This window comes from Loxodonta africana, chromosome 23 (genome assembly GCF_030014295.1).
Source record: "Loxodonta africana isolate mLoxAfr1 chromosome 23, mLoxAfr1.hap2, whole genome shotgun sequence".
Lineage (NCBI taxonomy): Eukaryota > Metazoa > Chordata > Mammalia > Proboscidea > Elephantidae > Loxodonta > Loxodonta africana.
In genome coordinates, this window is record NC_087364.1 from 28,843,794 (window position 1) to 28,869,623 (window position 25,830).

Sequence of the window (25,830 nt, forward strand, 5' to 3'; positions counted from 1 at the left end):
TTAACCCTAAATTTCTATGATATCTTCTAAAAGAACCAATTCTCTAGTTCCATAGTTTTATTGCTTCCCTTACAATTCATGCAATGGTATTTTTTTTCTACTAAGGAAAATGCCGGGAATGGCAAATTGAAGAGCAGTGGCGTTGCATTCATTGTCAAAAAGAACACTTCAAGATCTATCCTGAAGTACAACGCTGTCAGTGACAGGATAATATCCAGACATCTACAAGGAAGACAAATTAACATATTATTCAAATTTATGCATCAACCACTAAGGCCAAAGTTGAAAAAATTGAAGACTTCTATCAACTTCTGTAGTCTGAAATTGATCAAACGTGCAATCATGATGCACTGATAATTACTGGTGATTGGAACGTGAAAGTTGGAAACGAAGAAGAATTGGTTGTTGGAAAATACGGCTTTGGTGATAGAAATGACGCCGGAGATCACGTGATAGAATTTTGCATGACTGACGCCTTCTTCGCTGCAAATATCTTTTTTTCAACAACATAAACAGCGACTATACACTTGGACCTAACAAGATGGAATACACCAGAAACAAATTGACTACATCTGTGGAAAGAGATGATGGAAAAGCTCAATATCATCAGTTAGAACAAGGCCAAGGGCCAACTGTGGAATAGAACATCAATTATTCATATGTAAGTTCAAGCTGAAGAAAATTAAAGCAAGTTCATGAGAGCCAAAGTACAACCTTGAGTATATCCCACCTGAATTTAGAGACCATCTCAAGAATAGATTTGACACGTTGAACACTAACAACCAAAGACCAGATGAGTTGCAGAATGACATCAAGGACATCATACATGAAGAAAGCAAGAGATCATCAAAAAGACAGGAGAGAAAGAAAAGACCTAAATTGATGTCAGAAGAGACTCTGAAACTTGCTCTCGAACACTGAGTAGCTAAAACAAAAGGAAAAAATGATGAAGTAAAAGAGCTGAACAGAAGATTTCAAAGGGTGGCTTGAGAAGACAAAGTAAAGTATTATGAAGACATGTGCAAAGACCTGGAGATAGAAAACCAAAAGGGAAGAACACACTTAGCATTTCTCAAGCTGAAAGAACTGAAGAAAAATTCAAGCCCTGAGTTGCCATATTGAAGTATTCTACAGGGAAAATATTAAATGACACAGGGAGCATCAAAAGAAGATGGAAGGACTACACAGAGTCACTGTACCAAAAAGAATTGATTGACGCTCAACCATTTCAGAAGGTAGCATATGATCAAGAACTGGTGGTACCAAAGGAAGAGGTCCAAGCTGGACTGAAGGTATTGGCAAAAAAACAAGGCTCCAGGAATTGATGGAATACCAAGTGAGATGTTTCAACAAATGGATGCAGTGCTGAAAGTGTTCACTTGTCTATGCCAAGAAATTTGGAAGACAGCTACCTGGGCAACTGACTGGAAGACATCCATATTTGTACTCATTCCAAAGAAAGGTGATCCAACAGGATGTGGAAATTATCAAACAATATAATTAGTATCATACACAAGTAAAATTTTGCTGAAGATCATTCAAAAATGGCTGTGGCAGTACATTAGCCATTCAAGCTGGATTCAGAAGAGGATGTAGAACCAGGGGTACCATTGCTGATGCCAGAAGGGTTCTGGCTGAAAGCAAATACCAGAAAGATGTTTACCTGTGTTTTATTGACTATGCAAAAGCATTTGACTATGTGGATCATAACACATTATGGATAACATTGCGAAGAATGGGAATTCCAGAACACTTAATTGTGCTCATGAGGAACTTGCACATCATGAGGCAGTCATTCGAACAGAACAACAGGATACTGCATGGTTTAAAATCAGGAAAGGTGTGCATCAGGGCTGTATCCTTTCCCAATACTTATTCCATCTGTATGCTGAGCAAATAATCTGAGAAGCTGGACTATATGAAGAAGAGTGCAGCATCAGGATTGGAGGAAGGCTCATTAATAATTAGAGATACACGCAGATGATACAACCTTGCTTGCTCAAAGTGTAGAGACTTGAAGCACTTACTGACGAAGATCAAAGACCACAGACTTCAGTATGGATTACACCTCAACATAAAGAAAACAACTGGACCAACAGGCAACATCATGATAAACAGAGAAAATACTGAAGTTGTCAAGGATTTCATTTTACTTGGATCCACAATCAATGCTCTCGGAAGCAGCAGTCAAGAGAAATCACAGTATTGCATTCGGCAAATCTGCTGCAAAAGACCTCCTTAAAAGTGTTAAAATGCAAAGATGTCACTTCGAGGACTAAGGTATGCCTGACCCAAGCCATGATGTTTTCAATCACCTCATATGCATGTGAAAGCTGGACTATGAATAGGGAAGACTGAAGAAGAACTGATGCCTTTGAATTATGGTGGTGGTGAAGAATATTGAACGTACCACGGACTGCCAGAAGAACAAACAAATGTGTCTTGGAAGAAGTACAGCCAGAATGCTCATTAGAAGCAAGGATGGTGAGACATCGTCTCACATACTTTGGACATATTATCAGGAAGGAACAGTCCCCGGAGAAGGACATCATGCTTAGCAGAGTAGAGGGTCAGCTAAAGGAGGAAGATCCTCAAGAGGTGGATTGACACAATGGCTGCAACAGTGGACTCAAGCATAACAATGATTATGAGCTTGGTGCAGCGCCGGGCAGTGTTTTGTTCTGTTGTACACAGGGTCCCTATGAGTCAGAACCAACTCGACTGTACCTAACAACAACATGGAAACTTCATCTTTAATGACAGTAGTCCTCCCGTTTGCACCAATCGTTTCTTTTCTGAAACAAAACAAACAAACAACCAAACCCAGTGCTGTCGATTCCGACTCATAGTGACCCTAGAGGACAGGGTAGAACTGCCCCATAGAGTTTCCAAGGAGTGCCTGGAGGATTCGAACTGCCGACCCTTTGGTTAGCAGCCGTAGCTCTTAACCACTATGCCACCAGGGTTTCCCTTCTTTTATGACTGTATTTCATATTTTAGTTTATTGATACTTCTGGGAATGAATTAAAACAAGACAGTCTTCAAAATCCCCAGTTTTAAGGGTTGGCTAGTGGAACCAAAATTCTAAGTCCTTTCTGGGTTCACATCAAAAGTATTACCATTTTCCTCCATCATGGATGTTCCTGGAAAACAAAGCCTCTCAATTTAATGCACTGAATATGACCAGTCTTCCAGTATGCTTTTTATTATTTTGTTCCTCTCTAATTTTTTGTTAGAATTAATTTTTTTTTTTTTTTTTCTATCCAAAAGTATAAATGGGTGTCTTTCAAACTGCTTAAGTGAGCTCAGGCCAAGAAAGTTAGAGAGCCACTGCTCTAGCCAATATTTATTTTACTTCACTTTTCCTATAGACATAAGAGCCCTGACATCTGCTCCAGGTACCCAATGCCCTTTTGAAATGCTGCTGTATGATTCCCAGTCTGAAGGGTCCACATCACGTGGAAAGAACAAACTTTTACAAAATGATCTCCTTTGAAAAACTTCAACTGTCCAATTGAAAAAATATAAATACATTTTTTAAAAAAGAATTTCCATTATAAAGACCAGTTGAGGTAAATTGTGACCACTCGGTTTCATCATTTTCATGAAGGAATCTTACCACACATAGGCAGATGCACATGGATCAAGAAAGCATTTGTAGGTCTGGGGGGAGGGGGACTATGCCTAACAAAACATTTCATTTCAATATAGCAACAAATAACAATTCCTATCTCCTAGAGGGAATGTGGAAACCCTGCTGGTGTAGTGGTTAAGTGCTACAGCTGCTAACCAAAAGGTCAGCAGCTCGTAATCCACCAGGTGCTCCTTGGAAACTCTATGGGGGCAATTCTACTCTGTCCTGTAGGGTTGCTATGAGTAGGAATCGACTTGACAGCAATAGGTTGGTTGGTTAGAGGGAAATTAAGGAGTGCTTTTTTTTCAGTGGGGCAGTGGTTAAAATGATCAATTGCTAACTAAAAGGTTGGTGATTTGAAACCACCAGCAGCTCCTTGGGAGAAAGATGTGGCGGTCTGCTTCCGTAGAGATTTACAGCCTTGGAAACCCTATGGCGTCACTATGAGTTGGAACTGACTTGATGGCAGTGGAATGGAGTGAGAGGGAAATTAAACAAACAAAGAAACAAAAAAACGTTGCCATCAAGTTGATTCCAACTATAGACAGAGTAGAACTGCCTCATAGAGTCTCCAAAGAGCACCAGTTCATTCGAACTGCGGACCTTTTGGTTAGCAGCTGTAGCACGTAACCACTACGCCACCAGGGTTTCCAAAAAATAACAATACGTTCTGAAAAATAAGATTTTGGAGATCCATTTATCTGAATAATTATTTTATCAAATAACATTAAAACTCCCCAATGATACTTTTATAAAAAAATCTTAAGAGTCACAGAATTTAGAGTAAGCAGGAACCTTGAAACTAATCCATTCCAGGAAAAAAAAGAACCACCCTATAGAAAAATGGACAAAGAATACAAACAGGTAATTTCTAAGGTGAACATACAAGTGGCCAATAGACACATAAATATGTTCAACCTCAATCTTAGAAACGTTGAGTGAAAAAAAGCAAATCAAAACTCTACATACTAAATGATAACCATTTTTACAAAGTTCAAAACAAGAAAAATTAAATATGTTGTTTACATATATGATAAAATTAGACATGAAAAAGCAACGAACTGCAAAATACAAAACTCATCATAGTGATTACCTGTGGAGGGAAGGGATAAGGAAGGATGGCACAGGGAGGTGCATTAGTGATAGTGATGTTTGTGGTGTAATGAATTACTTCATGTGGCCCTTCCATCCATAGTCTTTGTACCTCCCACTAAATGACTGGGTGGGACCACGCAAATAAGATGGATGAACCCTAACAAGGGTATTGGTCAGTGCTGCTATCCTGCTAGGCTTAAAATGAGGCAGGAGTGGAGCATGTCTTTGGACCCAGGATCCCTGAGCTGAGAAACTCTCTGAGCTGAGAAGCTGCTGGAATCAGGAGACTGATTAAAGAGAGGGCAAGCTTTAACACTGAAGATAGAGAGAGGCTGTGGCACAGCAATGGCAGCAGGGGAGACCTGCAGGAGGCAGTGTGGTGGGCTTCCTGGCCCAGAGAGCGAGAAAGATTCAGCACCTTTGGGCAGGAGGCCTGCTGGTGGAGTAGGGTGCCTCTGGGCACTTGGGGGAGCTAGGTTTGCCACAGAGTTGGAGCTGAGCGCTTTCAGGCTGAGGCTTACTGGCAGAGTAGGGTGCCTCAGGACACTTATCTGCAGAGCTAAAAGAGGTTTTTAACACTTGCCCCAACAGGTCAGAGGCTGAGGGTCTGAGAGAGCCATGGCTAAGAAGAGTCTGTCCTGATTAAAGAAATGTATCCTGAGTTGTAATCTGTTACCTGAATTGTAATCTGTTACTTCCCTAATAAACCCCGTAACTGTGAGTACTGTCTGTGACTTCTGTGTGGCCATTGCAATGAGTTACCGAACTCAGCAGAGAAGTAGAGAATGTCGTGAGAGGGATAGTTGGTGTCAGAATTGGTAAGGATGGCGGAGAGAGGAGGCATGTCTGACCTCTCTCCCACAGAAATCAGCCTTGGGCTGTTGATTTTGATTCTCCCTCCCCCTTGTGAAGTTAGAGAAAGTCAGAAGCCCCTGCCATACCCTTTCTACAATGTTCTGCTTCTGATGTTTTATGATGGGTTCATGAATATGCTTCATAACTTAAATGAGTTACATATTCTATTGTATGCATCAAATATTACACAATTTAAACATTCAAGTAATTCTGAATGTAAGATGATAAATTTAAGATTCCATTTCGCTTAATAAAATGGCCAAAATTCTTAAAGGTAACAGGTTAGGAAGTGACATGAATAAGCTTTCCTAGTAATTTGGCAGTATGTGTCAAAAGACTTCAAATTCTGCATACTTTTATATTCCTGAGAAAATCTTTACTAAGATAAGCATAAAATTATTTAATGTCAGAGAAAAATGTACATGATATAATGGAAAACTAAGAAATCGGGTGACTTTAACCATCATCCATATTTTAAAAATACACACATATACATATACACACTCACCTCTCAGTGTGAGATTTTTGAGTAACTTTAGTTTCTTCCTTTTTATCTGAATGTTCTACATTTTTCTATAATACACTAGTCACTGTCAAGAGGATTCTGGCTCATGGCAACCCCATGTGTATCAAAGTAGAACTGTGTTCCATATATTTTCTACAATAGGCATTATTTTTTTTTGTAGTATTTTGGGAAATTCTATTATCTTTATGAAGTCAAAAGGCTCTTTTGAGAGAATCATATGATACTTCAAGCCCATATTAAATAGATTTTGACCCTGGTTTCTCTCACAGAAACCTCTTCAATATACTGAGCAGCACAGGGGAGCCGTCTCCCTTACCCCCATATTTACTGAGTTATAACTGACGTATGAAACAGCACACATTTATTGTGTAGTTTGAAAGGTTTTGTGAAACCATAATCGATCAGAACAATGAACACATTGATGACTCCCAAAAGCTTCCTTTGCCCCTCTGAAATTCCTTCCCCCGAGCCCTACTCACTCATGCACCCCTCCCCCTCCATCCCCAGGCAGCTAGTTTAGTTTGTTCACTCTCGCAAACCTGGCTTCTTTCACTCAGCAGAGATTGAGCCTTGTTGTTGCATATATCAGTAGTTCATTTTATTGTTTTTATTTTATTCATTTTCTCCCCTGTATAGATATGCCACAGTTTGTTTATTCATTTCCCTGTGGATGGCCTTTGGGTTGTTTCCAGGTTTTGGTATTTTAAGTAAAGTTACTATGCATATTTGTGTACGAGTCTTTGTGCAGATATATGGTTTCATTTCTCTTGGGTATATGCCTAGGAGGTATATGCTTAGGTCGTATGGTGGGTATGTTTAAGAAACTACCAAACTATTTCCTGAAATGATTGTGCATTTTGTATTTCCATCAGCAGTGAAGAAGTTCGGTTGCTCCACACTTCACAATACTTGGTATGGTCAGGCTTTAATTTTAGCCATTCTACTGGATGTGTAGTGGTATTTCATTGTGGTTTCAACTGGCATTTCCCTAAAGACGAATGATATTGACCATCTTTCCATGTGCTTATTTGCCATTATATACCTCTCTGATGAAGAGTTTATTCAAATCTTTTGCCCATTTTTAAAAAACTATTGAGTTGTAAGAGTTTATTTTTATATTCTAGATACAGGTTCTTTTCTGGTGTTTTGCAAATATTTTCTCCTACTCTGCCTTCCCTTTTCATTCTTTCGATGGTGTCTTTTAAGGAGGAAAAGTTTTCAATTTTGATGAAGTTCAATTTATCCATTTCCTTTTAACGGGTCATGCTTTTGATGTTGTATCTAAGAAATCTTTGACTAACCAAAGGTCATGAAGCTTTTCTCCTATGTTTTCTTCTACAAGTTTATAGTTTTCAGTTTTACATTTAGCTGTATGATCTATTTTGAGTTTTTTTGCATTGTTTAATTTTATTTTTAATTTATTGTGCTTTAAGTGAAAGTTTACAAATCGAGTCAGTCTCTCATACAAAAATGTACTCTTAGTTGCTCTCCCCCTAATAAGTCAGCACAGTCCTTCTCTCCACCATGTATTCCCCGTGTCCATTCAGCCAGCTTCTGTCCCTCTCTGCCTTCTCATTTTCCCACCAGACAGGAGCTGCCCACATAGTCTCATGTGTCTACTTGAGCCAAGAAGCTCGCTCCTCACCAGTATCATTTTCTATCTTATAGTCCAGTCTAATCCCTGTCGGAAGAATTGACTTTGGGAATGGTTCCAGTCTTGGGCTAACAGAAGGTGGGGACCATTACCTCTGCGGTCCTTCTCGTCTCAGTCAGACCATTAACTCTGGTCTTTTTACGAGAACTTGAGGTCTGCATTCCACTGCTCTCCTGCTCCATCAGGGATTCTCTGTTGCGTTCCCTGTCAGGGCAGTCATCTGTGGTAGCCGGGCACCATCTAGTTCTTCCAGTCTCCGGCTGATGGAATCTCTGGTTTATGCAGCCCTTTCTGTCTCTTGGGCTCATACTGACCTTGTGTCTTTTGTTCTTCATTCTCCTTTGCTCCAGGTGGGTTGAGACCAATTCATGCATCTTAGATGGCCACTTGCTAGCGCTGAAGACCCCAGACACCACCCAACAAAGAGGGATGCAGAATGTTTTCCTACTAGATTTTATTATGCAAATTGACTTAGATGTCCTCTGAAACCAGACCCCCATCCCTGCTACTCTGGCCTTTGAAGTGTCTGGTTTATTCAGTAAGCTTCTTTGCTTTTGGGTTAGTCCAGTTGAGATGACCTCTCTCGTATTGTGTGTTGTCTTTCCCTTCACCTAAGATAGTTCTTGTCTATTATATAATTAGTGAATGCCCCTCTCCCTCCTCAACCTCGTAACAATCAAAGGACATTTTCTTCTGTCTTTAAACTATTTCTTGAGTTCTTGTAATACTGGTCTCATACAATACTTGTCTAATTTCACTCAGCATAATGCCTTCCAGATTCCTCCATGTTAGGAAATGTTTCATGGATTCATCATTGTTCTTTACTGATGCGTAGTATTCCATTTAGTGAATATACCATGATTTATTTATCCATTCATCCCACTGATGGGCACCTTGGTTGCTTCCATGTTTTTGCTATTGTAATCAGTGCTGCAATGAACATAGGTGTGCATATATCTGTTCAGGTGAAGGCTCTTATTTCTCTAGGATGTATTCCAAGGAGTGCAATTGCTGGATCGTATGGTAGTTCTAGCTTTTTGAGGATGTGCCAAACCAATTTCCAAAGTGGTTATACCATTTTATGCTCCCACCAGCAGGGTATAAGTGTTCCAGTCTTTCCACAACCTCTCCAACACTTACTATTTTGTGTTTTCTGGATTAATGCCAGCCTTCCTGGAGATGGAATCTCATTGTAGTTTTGATTTGCATTTCTCTAATGACTAATGATCATGAGCATTTCCTCATGTATCTGTTAGCCTCTTGAATGTCTTCCTTGGTGAAGTGCCCGTTCATATCCTTTGCTCATTTTTTAACTGGATTATTTGCCTTTTTGTTGTTGAGTTTGTGCAGTATCATGTAGATTTTAGAGAACATACATTGAATGGAAATGTTATACCTAAAGACTTTTTCCCAGTCTGTAGGTAATCTTTTTCTCTTTTGGTGAAGTCTTTGGGTGAGCATAGGTGTTTGATTTTTAGGAGTTCCCAGTTATCCAGTTTCTCTTCTGGTGTTTGTACATTGTTAGTAATGTTTTCTATACTATTTACACCATGTTTTAGGGCTCCTAGCATTGATTCTATTTTTTTCTCCCATGATCTTTGCTGTTTTAGATTTTATATTTAGGTCTTTGATACATTTTGAGTTAGTTTTTGTGCATGGTGTGAGGTATGGGTCTTGTTTCATTTTTTTTTTCCAGATGGATGTCCAGGTATGCCAGCATCATTTGTTAAACAAACTGTCCTTCCTCCATTTGACTGACTTTGGGCCCTTGTCAAACATCAGCTGTTCGTATGTAAATGGATTTACGTCAGGATTCTCAACTCTGGTCCGTTGGTCTATGTATCTGTTATTATACAAGTACCAGGCTGTTTTGACTACTGTGGCATTATAATACGTTCTAAAACCAGGTACTGTGAGGCCTCCCACTTTGTTCTTTTTTTTCAATAATGCTTTACTTATCTGGGGCCTCTTTCCCTTACATATGAAGTTGGTGATTTGTTTCTCCATCTCATTAAAAAATGTCGTTAGAATTTGGATGGGAGTTGCATTGTATCTACATTTTTACAATGTTGAGTCATCCTATCCAGGAGTAAGGTATGTTTTTCCACTTATGTAGCTCTCTTTTGGTTGCTTTCAGTAGTGTCTTATAGTTTTCTTTGTATAGGTCTTTTATGTCTCTGGTTAGATTTATTCCTAAGTATTTTAACTTCTTGGGGGCCTACTGTAAACAGTATTGATTTCCTCTTCGACGCTGTCTTTGTTGGTGTAAAGAATCCAACCAATTTTCGTATGTTTATCTTGTATTCTGATACTCTGCGGAACTCTAATATTAGTTTCCTTGAGGATTCTTTAGGGTTTTCTATGTATAAGGTTATGTCATCTGCAAATAGATATACTTTTACTCCTTCTTTACCAATCTGGATGCCCTTTATTTCTTTATCTAGCCTAATTGTTCTGGCTAGGACCTCCAGCACAATGATGAATAAGAGTGGCGAAAAAGGGCATCCTTGTCTGGTTCCTGTTCTCAGGGGGAATGCTTTCAGTCTCTCTCCATTTAGGATGATGTTGGCTGTTGGCTTTGTATAAATGCCCTTTACTATGTTGAGGAATTTCCCTTCTATTCCTATTTTGCTGAGAGATTTTATAATGAATGGGTGTTGGATTTTGTCAAATGCATTTTTGGCATCAATTGTAAGATCATGTGGTTCTTGTGTTATGTTCTATTTATGTGACGGATTACACTGTTTTTGTAATGCTGAATCATGCCTGCATACCTGGTATGAATCCCACTTAATCATGGTGAATTATTTTTTTGGTACCTTGTATTTTACTGGCTAGAATTTTGTTGAGGATTTTTGCATCTAATTTCATGAGGGACATAGGTGTGTAATTTCCGTTTTTGTGGTGTCTTTACCTGGTTTGGTATCAGGAATATGCTGGGTTCACAGAATGAGTTTGGGAGTATTCCATCTTTTTCTATGCTCTGAAATACCTTTAGTAGTGGTGGTGTTAACACTTCTCTGAAAGGTTGGTAGAACTCTCCAGTGAAGCTGTCAGGGCCAGGGTTTTTTTTTGTTGGGAGTTTTTTAATTACCTTTTCAATCTCTTCTTTTGTTATCAGTTTATATAGTTGTTCTACCTCTGTTTGTGTTAGTTCAGGTAGGTAGTGTGTATCCAGAAATTTGTCCATTTCTTCTAGGTTTTCAAATTTGTTAGAGTACAATTTTTCATACTATTCTGTTATGATTCTTTTAATTTCAGTTGGGTCTGTTCTGGTATCATCCATCTCGTTTCTTATTTGGGTTATTTGCTTCCTCTCCTGTTTTGTCAGTTTGGCCAATGGTTTATCGATTTATTATTTTTTTCAAAAAACCAGCTTTTGGTCTTGTTAACTCTTTCAATTATTTTTCTATTCTCTATTTCATTTAATTCGGCTCTAATTTTTATTATTTGATTTCTTCTGGTGCCCAAGGGCTTCTTTTGCTCCTCTCATCCTATTTATTCAAGTTGTATATACTTCTTTGATTTTGGCCCTTCTTTTTGGATGCGTGCATTTATTGCTATAAATTGACCTCTGAGCACTGCTTTAGCTGAGTCTGAAAGGTTCTGAGGAAGTGTTTTCACTCCCACTGGATTCTCTGATTTTCTTTATTCCGTCGTTAATGTCTTCTATAACCCAGTTATTTTTGAGCAGGATATTGTTCAGTTTCCAAGTGTTTGATTTCTTTTTCCTGCTATTGATTTCTACTTTTATGGCTTTATGGTCAGAGAAGATGCTTTGTAATATTTCAATGTTTTGGATCTTGTTAAGGCTTGCTTTATGACCTAATATGTGGTCAATTCTAGAGACTGTTCCATGGGCACTGGGAAAGAAAGTATACATGGCTGCTGCTGGGTGGAGTGTTCTGTATATGTCTATGAGGTAAAGTTGGTTGACTGCGGCATTTACATCTTCTGTGTCTTTACTAAGCTTCTTTCTGGATGTTCTGTCCTTCAGTGAAAGTGGTGTGTTGAAGTCTCCAACTATTATTGTGGAGCTATCTCATGTTTCAATGTTGTTAGAGTTTATGTATATTAAAGCCCTGTCATTGGGTGCACAAATATTTAATATGGTTATATCCTCCTGGTACACTGCCCCGTAATTATATCGTGTTCTTCCTTGTCCTGTGTGGTGGATTTAACTTAAAGTCTGTTTTGTCAGAAATTAACATTGCCACCCTTGCTGTTTTTTTTTTTTGCTTGATATATTTTTTTCCACGCTTTGAGTTTGTTTTTGTCTCTAAGGTGTGTCTCTTGTATTTAAAATCCATTCTGCCACTCTCTTTTTATTTGTGCATTTTGTCCATTTATATTCAGCGTAATTATGGATAGGTTTTTTTTTTTTATGAGTTTAGTGCTGTCATTTTGATGTCTTTTTTTGTATGTGCTGTTGACAGTTTCTTTTTTCCACTTAATTTTTTGTGAATTATATATTGTATTTTCCTCTTACTTGTTGTTGTTCATTTCGTTTCTGCTGAGTCTTTAGGTTTTTCTTGTTTTTTTTTTTTTTGATGTGTAGGGCTGTTAATTTCCTTTGTGGTTACCTGTATATTTACCCCTATTTTTCTAAGTTTAAACCTAACTTTTATTGTTTATATCACCTTGACTTCCTCTCCACATGAAGATCTATGAGTACATTTTTTATTCCCTCGTTATTGTTTTAATGTTGTCATCTTTATACATAATGATATCACCGTTTCCCTGTTTTAAGTGTTTTTTTTTTTTTAATATTGGTTCATTTTTGTGATTGCCTTATCTGGGTTGAGATCTGGTTGCTCTGTCCTGTGTTCTAGTCTTGGGTTGTTATCTGATATTATTGATTTTGTAAACCGAGAACTCCCTTTACTATTTCTTCTAGTTTTGTTTCGGTTTTTATAAATTCCCTAAACTTCTGTTTACCTGGAAATGTCCTAATTTCGCCTTCATATTTGAGAGACAGTTTTGCTGGATATATGATTCTTGGTTGGCAATTTTTTCCCTTCAATGCTTTATATAAGTCATCACATTGCCTTCTTGCCTGCACGTTTCTGTCGAGTAGTCTGAGTTTATTCTTATTGATTCTACTTTGTAGGTGACTTTTTGTTTATCCCTAACCACTCTTAAAATTCTTTAACTTTGGTTTTGGCAAGTTTGATTATGTCTTGGTGACTTTCTTTTGAGAGCTACCGTATGCGGGGTTCGACGAGCATCTTGGATAGATATCTTCTCATCTTTTACGATATCACAGGGAAGTTTTCTGCCAACAAATCTTCAACAATTCTCTGAGTATTTTCGGTTATCCCTCCCTGTTCTGGTACTCCAATCACTCATAGATTATTTCTCTTGATAGAATCCCACATGATTCTTAGGGTTTCTTCACTTTTTAAAATTCTTTTACCTGATTTTTCTTGTATGGATTCAGCTCAGGTGTCCAGGTAGTTGGTCATCAAGTGTGTGTTACCGGGTCTGTCCTACAGTCTTAGAGGGGCAGGGATGATCGGTGTAGGCACAGGTATCTGCTTGCAGCAGGAAGGTCACACTCTGAACAAGGCAGGAGGTGACAACCATCCCCGAGTGTGAGAAAAGTACGTCCATATTCCCTACAGTGCACAGGTGTGTGGGTTCTGAAGCCGGACCATGGGCACCCAACGCTTTTGGTTGTAAGGACTGGGAGGCACCACTTATCCTTGGACCTCTGTCGCAGGTGACTAGGTGACGTGGGTGGAGCCACCGGTCCTCAGGCCCTTGATGTGGGTAGGTGAGGACCCTGTTTAATAGGCAATGTGGTGTCAAACATCAAAAACCCACCTTTCTACCACATCGCTCAAACAGTTGATGTCAGATCTCAAGCACATACACATTCTGCCAATAACGGCCTAATCTCCGGAAATGCGCCTGCACAGGTCCATGCAGGGGTGAAAGCTATTCAAAGTCCATGGACTGTTTGTGCCTGGACAGGAGCCGCTTCTGTCCTGAGTGCCCCAGCTTAGTGGAGTTGGCAGATTATCTTTTCCTCCAAATGTTAATTCCTCCAAGGCTGGAAGAATGGCTCAGAGCACTCAGCAGGACCTATCTTGGTCTCTGGGAAATCGACAGCCACTGAAACCAGCTTGGGGTCTGGAACATGGTAAAATAAATGCAAGTACTTAGCTTTTGCCTAGAGCACTGTTATTCTCTGGTTCTGGAAGTGTGAGCAGACTGTGCAGCTTCCTATCTCTCCTGAGGAAACCGTGTCCTACCCCACCATGGTTGCTCCTGGGGATCGTGTCTGAGGGGCACTGTTTCCCACTGAATCAGGTCTGGCCAACTCCTTGCCGCTTCTGAACTCTCTCTCTCTTGCCTTCACTCAGTCCGATTTCATAACTTTGCTTTTGATGTTCAGGACTTCTAACCTGTCATATATATAATTGTTTCACTTGCTTTTTTAGGTCTTTGTTGTAAGAGGGCTCACTGGAAGCATCTGACTACTCTGCCATCTTGGTCATGCCTTTGAATTAATTTTGTATATGATGCAAAATATGGGTCGAGATTAAATTTCTTGCATATGGCTATCCACTTGTTCCAGCACCATTTGTTGCTTTTTGCACCGCTGTCAAAAATTAATTGACCATATATGTTTGGGTCTATTTCCAGACACTATATTTCTATTCTATTTCTAGACACTATATTTTGTTCCACTGACTTATCAATGAAAAAAATTTGGTATCTACCATTTCTGAAGTCATATACAACACCTTTGATTTCCTTGCTTATTGTATTTTTTTTTTTTTGCCTCTTACTAGTTTGGAAGTTATACATCTCATTTCTATTATTTTAATACTTACTAATTATTTTAGGCATTTTAACATGTACATTTAAGTTAACTAAGTCTAAAATTCACCATCCTTACTTTCCTTCCAAACAGTATTTCTTCAAATGCTTTAATTCTTATCACCACCACTCACATCCTTGCCTTAAATTCTACTGTTGTCCAGGATTAAAAAAAAAGGATTTTAGGTTTACATTAATTAAAAAAATTGACAATTTAGATCACTGACATTATTTTAAATATTTAATATATGTTTAGATTTAATGGTGTATTTCGCATTTTACTTCTGGCTTTTTCTTTTTTTTTAATGAGGATCTGTTGGTTAAAAGATCTTCTGAAAATGACTTTATGATGCCCTCATTCTTGAAGTACACAAGCCCAATGGCATACAATCCCAAGTAACAGTTATTTTCTCTAGGCACCTTAAAGACATTTTGATATCTTCTGGCTTCCATGTAGATGTTGAGAAGTCAGCAAGAATTTCTCTTTCATATTTTGTAATTTGACAATGATGCACATAATATTACTTTATTTATTCCACTTGAAATTTATTTCGCTTCGTAAATGAGGATTTCATCAATTCTAAAAAATTCTTAGCCATTATCTTCTTGATTATTGCTCTCCCCAGTTCTTTCTAATTAAATGTATGTTAGAACTTTTCACTACATCCTTCATGTCTCTTAACTTCTCATTTTCTATCACTCTGACTCTCTGTGCTGCATTCTGGGTAATTTCTTCAGCTATATCTTCCAGTTCATAAACTCTCTCCATCTGATCTAATCTGCTCTTTAGGGTTGGCAAATTTTTTCTGTGAAGAGACAGACAATAAATATTTTATGATATGCATGTCGTATGGTCTCTGTTGCAATTACTTAACTCTGACATTGCAGCAGGAAAGCAGCCAGAGACAATAAAGGAGTGAACATGGCTGTCTTTCAATAAAGCTTTATTGGAACAAGTGGTAGCCTGGGCAGGATATGGCTGCAGTTTGCCAACATCTGCTTTAAACCCATCTATTGACTTTCTAATTTAAATTGTATTTTCATTTCTGGAAGTACTATTTGGCTTTTTCCAATCTGCCTAGCCATTTTTATAGTCTTCTATTCCTTTGTCATACTTAGAATATGCAAATATTACCCACTATGTGAATCTGATTCCTGAGTCTAGATAGTTTGAGTTTGGACAGTGAGTATCTTAAAACTGCCATTACAAAATACCACAAAGTTGGTGGCTTTAAAGAACAGACATTTATTGTCTCCAGTCTCATGGCCTGGGTGACTATGGAATGTGACCGTGTTAATAATGACAGTTAAACATCCTGACAAAGTGAATTCCTGATTTATTTTCACAGTGCTATGTTTTAGCCACCTCTTCTATCCTCAGAACAGGTTAGACCCTCTTGTCATATTACCAAGTTCCCAATCTTGAGACTTGGGAAAAAACCTCACAAAATTTCTGCTTGGTAAGAGATTACATCTGGCCTTGACTGATGTTTTTACAAGGCAGCTCCTACTAAGAAGGTGACCTATTTGTGACATTTGAGAATACTACAGGTTTTAAATATGAGAAGCTCTTTTTTTGTGAGAAAGTGAGTTTTATAACACAGGCTCTATGCAAGAAGCAAATGAAGTAAGGTTTGGAGGCTGACTACATAAACTTTCACCATATATTCTCGTCAAATAAAAAATGCATTTAGCTTCCAAAGGGAGACAGTCATTGCTTATTTAGAAAGAATACAGTCAAGAGCATGAAAGTGTTTTAGAGTGGTAGATAAATTGAAAGCTGAATTTTAAAAACTGCAAAGAGAAGACTAAAAGCAATGCACTTCATTTTGTTATTACTTTGAACAAATTATATGCAGAGATTTTATCAGATTAAAAGTCAGTGATTTTGCAACATTAAGTACATAATACATTCACATGAGTAATGAAAATAAGAAAAAAACACAAATTAAAAAAAAATCTTTAATACTACCAAGATATTTAAAAATTCTAATGAGTATTAATTGTGCTGCTACTCTGCACCCTAAGCTGTTTCACCCATGATGGAGGCAGAAGCAGCCACAGCACGCAGTCTTTAGAGGTACTTTACAGTCTGTCTGGGGGACTCTCCTTAAACATTTACTATTAATTACAATTCCCGTGATGTCACACTATAACACATTTTAAAAACCCAATAAAAATAACTTCTTTTCCTGAATTTTTCTCATTTTATTAATTTCTCTATGCATTTAAATGAACATTATTTTGTTTAGAGGAAAGTGAAAAGGAAAATCTCACTGTGTAATTGCCATTACTCATTATGCCCTACTTGCAAATAAGACTGTGTCTCAGAAATTCTATCATCTCTGGAAGCTGTTATATGAAATGATCTAAGGCTTTGGTGCTCCCAAGCCCCCTGAAGATCAGACGAGAAAGTACGACCAGCATCTCATTCCAGAGGAGGAGAAGGGAGCCTGCAATAATTGCAGCAGGGGGTATAATTTTAGAGGGGATGGCTTGACCTGGGACTGTCTCCAGGTAAGCATTTATTTCCAATGTTTCCTATCATAAATACCATCAACATGTCTGTACATAATTCTGTCTGAATCTGATTTTATCTTTAAAATAGGTTCTTATCAGGGGGTATGGACATTTTAAAGGTCTTGATAAACATTACCAAAGTGATTCCCAGAATGGGACACCACTTTAAATTCCCACCAGCCATGTTTAGTTTATAAAGAATGCCCATCTCATCTTATCCTTGCTATCCCTGAAAACTATTCTTTAAAAAAACTTTTGCTTATTTTATAGGTTAGTTTGCATTTCTTTCACTATTGGTTAGTGAATATATTTATCACCATACATGAAAGAAAAGTTTATATCCTCTTCTCCACTTCCCAGTAGCCTACTTTACTGTTAAATCATTGTAATCTGATTTTTACCTCCAGCAGTGTACTGATGCTATCTCAGTTGAAAAATCAAATAGCCTTTTTAGACTTGAAGGTCCACTAATTACTACATAACTCTTTGACATCCTCCTGCTCTTAAGCCAGGAAGACTATTAACTGTCCTCTATCAGTTTCATATTTTTTGAGAGTGCTATCCAAATTGAACCTTCTAACAAATTTTTCCCATTCCTCTAAATATAATTACAAACATAGTGGACCTTACGCTTTCAAATATCTTCTTAAATAATTCTCTTTTGGTGGGTTATAAGCTCTGATTACATTATCCAGTAGACATTTTAAAAAGGTTATTTTTTGCCTTTCTCTCTTCCATCCCCGAGGCGATACTCAATTTAGCACCTTCTAAGATACAAAAGGTCAGCAGTTCAAATCCACCAGCTAGCTACTCCTTGGAAATCCTACGGGGCAGTTCTACTCTGTTCAACAGGTCGCTGTAAGTTGGAACCAACTTGATGGTACCTCACAACAACAACAAGATGCAATCTGAGGGCAATGGTGGTTCAGGGGTTCTATGCTAGAGACTTGAGTTTGATTCCAAGCAAGTGAAGCCTCATGTGCAGCCACCACCCATCTGTCAGTGGTGATTTGTGTGCTGCCGTGATGCTATATGGTCGCTATGAGTTGGAATCGACTCAACAGCAGTGGGTTTTTTTTTTTTTTTTTAATGATGCTTTGTACTGAGTACAAAGGCCTGGCAATCTACGTCTGAAAATCAGCCAATGAAACCTTATGATCCACAACCAATCATAGGGATGATGCAGGACTGGGAAGCAGTTCCTTCTGTTGTGCATGGGGTCACCGTAAGTCAGGGGCCAACTCAATGGCAGCTAATAACAACAAGATAACAAGATGTAATCACTAAGAAAAATCTACTCACATTCCATAAACATGAGAAAATTTTTGTTTACACCTGAAGATACTGAAGAGCATCAGACCACACCTTTGAGACCTTTAGCATGAATCTACTGCCAAATTTACTTCTAGTATTCTATAGCCTGACGCACAAATGACCTAACCTCTTATTATGAGGAAGCTGATCTTCTTTTGCCTCTGCCCCTTTCCAAAGTTATGGGGCAGCATACCAAAGTACCCTCCTTATTGGTTTCCCAGGGCTGCCATAACAAAGTACCATAAACTGGGTGGCTTAAAACAACAGAAATGTTTTCTCCCAGTTCTAGAGGGTAGAAGTCTGAAATCAAGGTGCAGCATGGTTCCTTCCTTCTTGAGGGCTCAGAGAAAGAATCTGTCTATGCCCTTCTTCTAGCTTCTGGTAGTTGCAGGCAATCCTTGGTATTCCTTGGCTTATGGAAGCATTACTCCGGTCTCTGCCTTTGCCGTCACATTGCATTCTCCTTGTGTGTCCTGTGTCTGTGCCCTTATTTCCCTACACTTATAAGAATACTAGTCACTGGACTAAGACCCACCCTAATCCTGTATGACTTCGTCTTAACTTAATCACATCTTCAAAGACCGTATTTCCAAATAAGGTCACATTCACTGGTTCTGGGGGTTAGGACTTCGACATGGCATCATCAACACAAATGACATAATCATCATGTAATTTTAGACCTTTGAAAATTTCAGCTCATTCTTACACTGCCAAAGCTGCGATTCTTAGCTTCACTTCACCCCTCACCTATTTCATTGATCTAACTGATTACCCAACAAAACAGCTAATGTGAATAGGTCAAAAATGGAAAAGTTGACCTTCTGAGCTACCGTAATAGGCAACACTCAACTGAAGAGAGGGAAAGTCTGTGGAGGGAGTCAGTGAAGACGTGAGCAATCAGAGAATTGATTCAGCAATGAAAGAACCAAAGCATAAATGGGAGAATTAGTCCTAGCAAACATGACAAGAAAACAGGGAAAAGCAAGAATGAAGATAGAGATTTTAAGGCAGCAAAGAAGGGACTTGAAAAAAAAAAGTCTAGAAAAATGAGTAATCACAGGAGTCCAAGTGGATACATTACAGCTAAGCTCAAGGCTCCAGAGGGACAAAGACTATCATTTATTCTATTTTGTATCCCAAATGTGTAACTCAGAGCCTGGCATATAAAGAGGGTAGAGAAGAAGCTGGAAGGGAGTTGGTGTTCACTGAGAACCCACTTGGTCAGGAACTTGACAAATGCCTCTTTGCTGATGTAAAGGCAGAAAGGTAGAGAGGAAAAAAGGGGATAAAAAGAACTGATAGAGTATGTATGTATATGAATACAAAAAACCAAAAAAATCAAACCCGTTGCTGTTGAGTCGATTCCAACTCATAGCGACCCTATTGGACAGAGTACAACTGCCCTACAGGGTTACCAAGGAACAGCTGGTGGATTCATACTGCTGACCTTTGGGTTAGCCGTCTGAGTTCTTAACCACTGTGCCACCGCATACATACATACACACACATACGCGCACACCCCTGTAAAACTTTGTGACTGGATTTCCTGTGTTTTTAATAATTTGACTCTGACTGCAATTTTAAAAGAGGAATTTCACAAATGTTTTATTAATAGTAGCATTACTGGAATAAATATTCAGGTTTCTAAGTTGGTAACTTCGAAAACCAACACTCATTTGTATATATATTTTCTAACATATTTGTTTCAAAAGTCATTTTTTAAAAACTTCATTGTCAGACAGTGGTACATTTGTTCATATTTATCTTCATGACCCTATCGCAATAGGAAAAACACTGAAAATGACAACTCAAAAGTCATATGTCTAGAAGAGGTAATATGGATCCTCATATTATATGTGGACACTAAACTGCAGGTACTTCCATGTATTCCTTTTGACAAATAGGAACAATAATAACTGCACTAACCTATACTGGGCCGCTGCCATGAATTAGGAACTGCTTTAAGTTGTTCCTTGTTTGTGACACCATCAAGGCCCAGCAAAACTGTGAAAAGGTATTCTAATCAAAGAACTTGCTCACCCTTAAAGTAACACTTTAATTTTTAAAAAATAAAACACGGTTACAATATACTTTATAAAATAGATGTTCCTCAAAAAGTTGACTGTAAAGTGAATTTCGCTTCACTGAGTCATGGTATCCCAGTGAATTTCATTGTAAAATTCTTTTCATTATAAAATTAAGAGATACATTCTAATAGGAAAAGTTCACACCCAAGACATAATAAAAAACAAACTAAAAAATACAGCAAACCATTAAAAATCACAAAAAGTAAAGGAAAAACAATTTTAAAATGAAATCTTAGTAACACAGTACCCAAAATAAGTCACAAAATGCAACTATCATGCTGAAGTAGAAAATGCTGTACAAGAAATGGCATTCTCCTGAGTGAACAGATACACATGGGAAGGAGATGTGTTCTGTGGCTTTCTTGCCTTTTAAATGCCCCAGTGCAACAAGAAGGAGTATAGTTATTCTGCTCATCTATTTTATTCATGGACACTATATTGTTGACTACCAAGACTCTGAAACCATAGAATATACCTGCACTTTTGGAAGCTTTCAGTATGGCTTATTTTTACTTATTTATTTTTCTGAATTGACTGATGTTTTGGGACTGAGCTGCATTTCCACTTCAAGTAGTTAAATAAAACAAGCTCATTTCATTTCAAGTTAATTGTATAAAAACAAACTCAAATGCTGAAAATTCTGCAATGAATACTGAAAATTCTAAACCAGGCACTATTCCTTTTCAACACAATTTGTATAAAATAGTAATAATAATTTGGTGTTGTTAGGTGCCATCAGTCAAATATGACACACTGTGACCCCATGGGACAGAGTAGAATTGCCCCACAGAGTTTCCTAGGCTATAATCTTTTATGGGAGCAAATCTTGAGGTCTCTTCTCCCTCAGAGCCACTGGGTGGATTGGAATTGGTTAGCAGCTGAGCCCTTAATCACCAACATTCATTCAGCATCCAGTATATGCCAGGCATTGTGTTAAGCACATTCCGTGGATTGCTTCATTTAATAAAACTGTCTTACTGAAGCTTTAGAAAAGTTACAAGTCACTTTTCAAAGACAGAACACGAAACAGTGACAGAGCCAGGGTCTGAGGCTGGTGGCTTGAACCAGAGCCTGGATGACTACAGAGGGTCACATACTGTGAATGTGGATGTGGTGGAATGGTAGTTGCTATCTTTTTATACACCCTACAACACATTATCTCATTTAATATAAAGCAGTGGTTCCCAGGAACAGCAGAATCAGCATCACCTGTGAGCGTGTTAGAAATACAAATTCTTGAACCCTATCACAGACTTACTGATTCAGAAACTCTGGGGTTGGGATTCAGCAATCTGTTTTAATAGGCCTTTAGGTAATTCTGATACATGCTAAAGTGAGAGAACCACTGGTGAGGAAGGGAGCTGAGGTTCAGTTATCACACAGAAAAGATTACAGGTAGTCCTCGGTTTACAAATGCCCACCTTACGTACAACTCACGGTTCGAACCAGCCCCTCTAAAGCCTATTATATTAAAAATGTGAGGTATATACAATGGCTTGTAATAACAAACATGGGCTACTTTGGGATGTTGCTTCAAAACATTATTATTATTATACTGTATTATTATGTTAAAGATGTTTTAGTGTAGACAAACATTGACTAAATGATGTTAGACATGAACTGTACCTGTTTCTACTTATGTACAATCGACTTAAACACAGATTTAGGAATGGAACTCGTTTGTAATCCAGTGACTACCTGTACTATATAAATTAGCAGCAAAGATAAGGTTTCTATGAGGTTAGTCTGATCCACCAAAAAGACCAATTTTCAAAGGCTCGCATGCATTTCAGAGATAGCTGTTATATAAGTTAATAATTCTGATGTATTAATTAAAATTCTGTAGGGTCTTGTCCTAGGAAATACTTTAAAAATCTAGTTGTAGGCACTCTAAGAATGTGAGATCAATAAATCTGCATTTGTTTGACCATATTATACTAGCTTAATTAAGACAGGCCTAACTTGGATTCATATAAAAGTAACTGCCCCTTTCTCCTACCTGAACTGTGAATCTAATCCAGATAGGAAACAAACAAACAAAAAACCTGTTGCTGTTGAGTCGGTTCTGACTCATAACAACCCTACAGAACAGAGCAGAACTCCCCTATAGGGTTTCCAAGGAGAGGCTGGTGGATTTGAACTGCTGACCTTTTGGTTAGCAGCCTGAGCTCTTAACCACTGTGCCTCCAGGGTGACCCAATATTTCCATGTTAAAATATAAATGTGACTGTCTAGATCTCACAGGTTAGAAGTGGAAGACAGGTAAGATTGAGGATACTTTTGACACGTAAATTTGTACTGGGAACTCCTGAACAGGGATATTATAAATGGATCAGTGAATGCTGCCCACCAAGCAAGAATGACTGGTGTGGTGATGGGTGGGGAGGAACACAGAGGCGAGGACAGGTAGGCATCGATAATATGCTATACTGGGCCCTGGGGTGGGGCCCCACAAGGCAGAAGGAAGGAGAAAGAGAGAGAAGAATAAACAATATGGCGCTTTCCTGCTTTGAAGCCTGAGAATGGCCTTGGTGTAGCCTATGCCAAAAACCAGAGGAAGGAGACAAGTGTCGGGATGGCACTAGCAACATTCACCAAAAGAGGAGCTCAAACCTGGACTGTGAGATGAAAGTGCAGAAGTCTGGGATGACACGCAGTTCCAAGCGTCAGGAAGTAAGGAATAAAAAGGTAAGCAGTAGGGAAAAAAAAAAAAGAAAAAAGCATACCTGGAAGGGACTGTTTAGCTCTTTACACTTGTGCCAAGAGAACCAAGTAACAAGAAACTCTCCTTGTAAATATGCCTCAACAGCATGCAGTTTCTACTCCAAAATCCCCTCTTGTGAGAATAGAGTTCATTTGTGCATGAGGATTGGCTGTTTGTGTTGGACTGAAATGGACCAGATGGGAGCAATGAAAATTGGTAAAAGAAGTAGTAGTGAGGGAAGGCCAAGACCAGGGGTGAAGTTTTCTCAGAAAGACCTCTCTTTTATGCCTTGGTATCAGATCCGGGGCAACCTTACCTTTCATACATCATCAGTATTTGCTTCACTGACCTAGGACTTAACTTTGGAGGACAATTCCAGCTCAGGTGAAGCCCTCTCATTCTGTTTATCAAAGACTCTTCCTGTTAGTTCTGAGGCACATATGATTTAAAGAGTATGTGTGAAAGGTGGAAACCCTGGTGGTGTAGTGGTTAAGTGCTACGGCTGCTAACCAAAGGGTCGGCGGTTTGAATCCGCCAGATGCTCCTTGGAAACTCTATGGGGCAGCTCTACTCTGTCCTATACGGTCACTAGGAGTCGGAATTGACTCGATGGCACTGGGTTTGGTTTTTTGTTTTGGTGTGAAAGGTGGAAGCCTTGGTGGTATAGTGGTTAAGAGCTATGGCTGCTAACCAAGAAGTTGGCAGTTCAAATCCTTGGAAACCATATGGAGCAATTCTACTCTCTCCTACAGGATCACTATGAGTTGGAATTGACTGGACAGCAATGAGTTTGGTTTGTGTGTGTGTGTGGAAGGTTGCCTTAAGAAGCTATCCATTCATGTCAAAGGATCTGGTACCCAGCGGCCTCTGAGGCACACCTCACTGCTTTATCTGAGAGGCAGACATCTGAGTCTGCTGTGGGACACTTTCTTGGAGTGGTACGCTGGAAACTGTGCCTTTAGTCTCCGGGACAGCATCAACCTATTCAATTTTTAAGGGAGGTTCCAGCATCTCATTAGGAAGTCAGTCCTGAATCAGGTTTTAAAGGTGAAGACATCTGGGTAACTCAGTCTCAGATTTAGTGGTTAACACTGGCAACATTTCATTAACTTAAATATTACCCAGAGAAAGCTCTGTGAACTTAACCTAAGGTTGCTGATGTTTTGGAGGGATTCATTGGTTATACTGAAATTAAGATTTTCAAAATGAAGTTTAAGATTCTTACAGGGTGGTAAAGCTGGTTCTATAATTTTATCAGATAATTAACAATTCCTTAGGGGTCACTCAAGATGATTATCTCCTTAAAGGAACACTCAATTTCAAGACAGCTCATATCAGGTATTTCTGCTTTCTATGAGTAAGGTAGCAGCATTGAGTTGGTCTGGTAAATCTTCCGAAGTTTCTTTTAATTGACGTGCAATGCCTTCTCTGTTGACTTCTTGGTCGTAACGAACATTTTTGGTATAGGTCCATGATTCCTCATCTATAATTCCGTATTCCAAAAAGCTGTGAAAACCAAGTTTGGTTGCAACTTACTTGGTGGTAATACCTGAACTCACTGGGTATAAAACTTGACCCGATTTGAAGCTATCTACCTTCGATAAAGTCATTATTTATCCTTAGTGTGAATATTCATAAGTTTCACTTTATTAATGAGAAATATGTGCTACATGATATATGGCTACTGCACATGCTACTTTTCTAAATTCCAAAAAAATCTGAATTCCAAAACACATCTGGCTCCAGAGATTTTGGATAATGGGTTGTGGACCTGCATAGCTTTCTCTGGCTTATGGAGAACTGTTAGACCCGATCTCTCAGACTCAGGACTCAGCTAAATCCAACCCTGGAGGGCCAAGTAAATAGATTAGGTAGGAATTGGTGGTGGTGGTGGGGTATTAGGAAATGAGGACACATCTGGAGACTGAGAGACAGTAAGGAGATAGTGATGTCCCTGGGTGGTACAAATGGTTTGTACTTGACTGGTAACGAAAAGGTTAGTGATTCAAACCCACCTAACAGCATCGTGGAAGAAAAGGCCTGGCAACGTGCTTTCATAAAGATTATAGCCAAGAAAACCCTATGAAGCAGTTCTACTCTGTAACACGTGGAGTTGCCATGAGTCGCTATCGACTCAATGACACAAGATAGCAGTAACAAGGAGATGGCAGAATCCATAATGAAGGGGTGAAGAGACAAAATTTCTACTCATTGATGTGGCAGAGTTTGTTTTGGACTGAGGTTCAATGCTTCTACTAATTTTGCAAGCTCTGGCTAAGCGCTCCTGTAGACTAAAGGTAAACAGGTCAGTCGGTGAGATTCAGTTGGAGAAGCTGGATTGATCCCTGGAGAATCAGGTGGTTTGGTTAGAACTAGATGCTGCTGATTGTAAGCACCTAAACATATTCACAAAGCAGTGCTCTAAATTCAAGAAGGAATCTTTGTTTCAACTGTAGTTTCTATTCCTAGGAAACGTGCATTTCTGTCACTCTCAGCAGCATTAGAAATATGTCTGTCTTTTAAGTAGATTCTAATTGCTGGAGCACAAGTACCATGTCTCATCCATTCCTATGTTCTTGGCATTTAGCATAGTGCCTGGGACATGTTACGTAT

The 25,830-nt window shown here is 38.7% G+C and overlaps 1 protein-coding gene across 10 annotated transcripts in view; it reads right to left on the reverse strand.

Annotated features, from left to right (window-relative positions):
* Positions 1-25,830, reverse strand: part of IFT88 (intraflagellar transport 88) — a 253,201-nt gene that overhangs the window by 4,851 nt on the left and 222,520 nt on the right. The window contains exon 25 of one of the 10 annotated variants that reach the window (XM_064275369.1): positions 1,484-24,723. The exons of the other annotated variants lie outside the window; for them this stretch is intronic. Coding sequence (XP_064131439.1) covers positions 24,701-24,723 — 23 coding nt within the window. The 3' untranslated portion in view covers positions 1,484-24,700. Of the gene's footprint in view, positions 1-1,483; positions 24,724-25,830 lie in introns of those variants that run through there. 10 annotated transcript variants of the gene reach the window in all.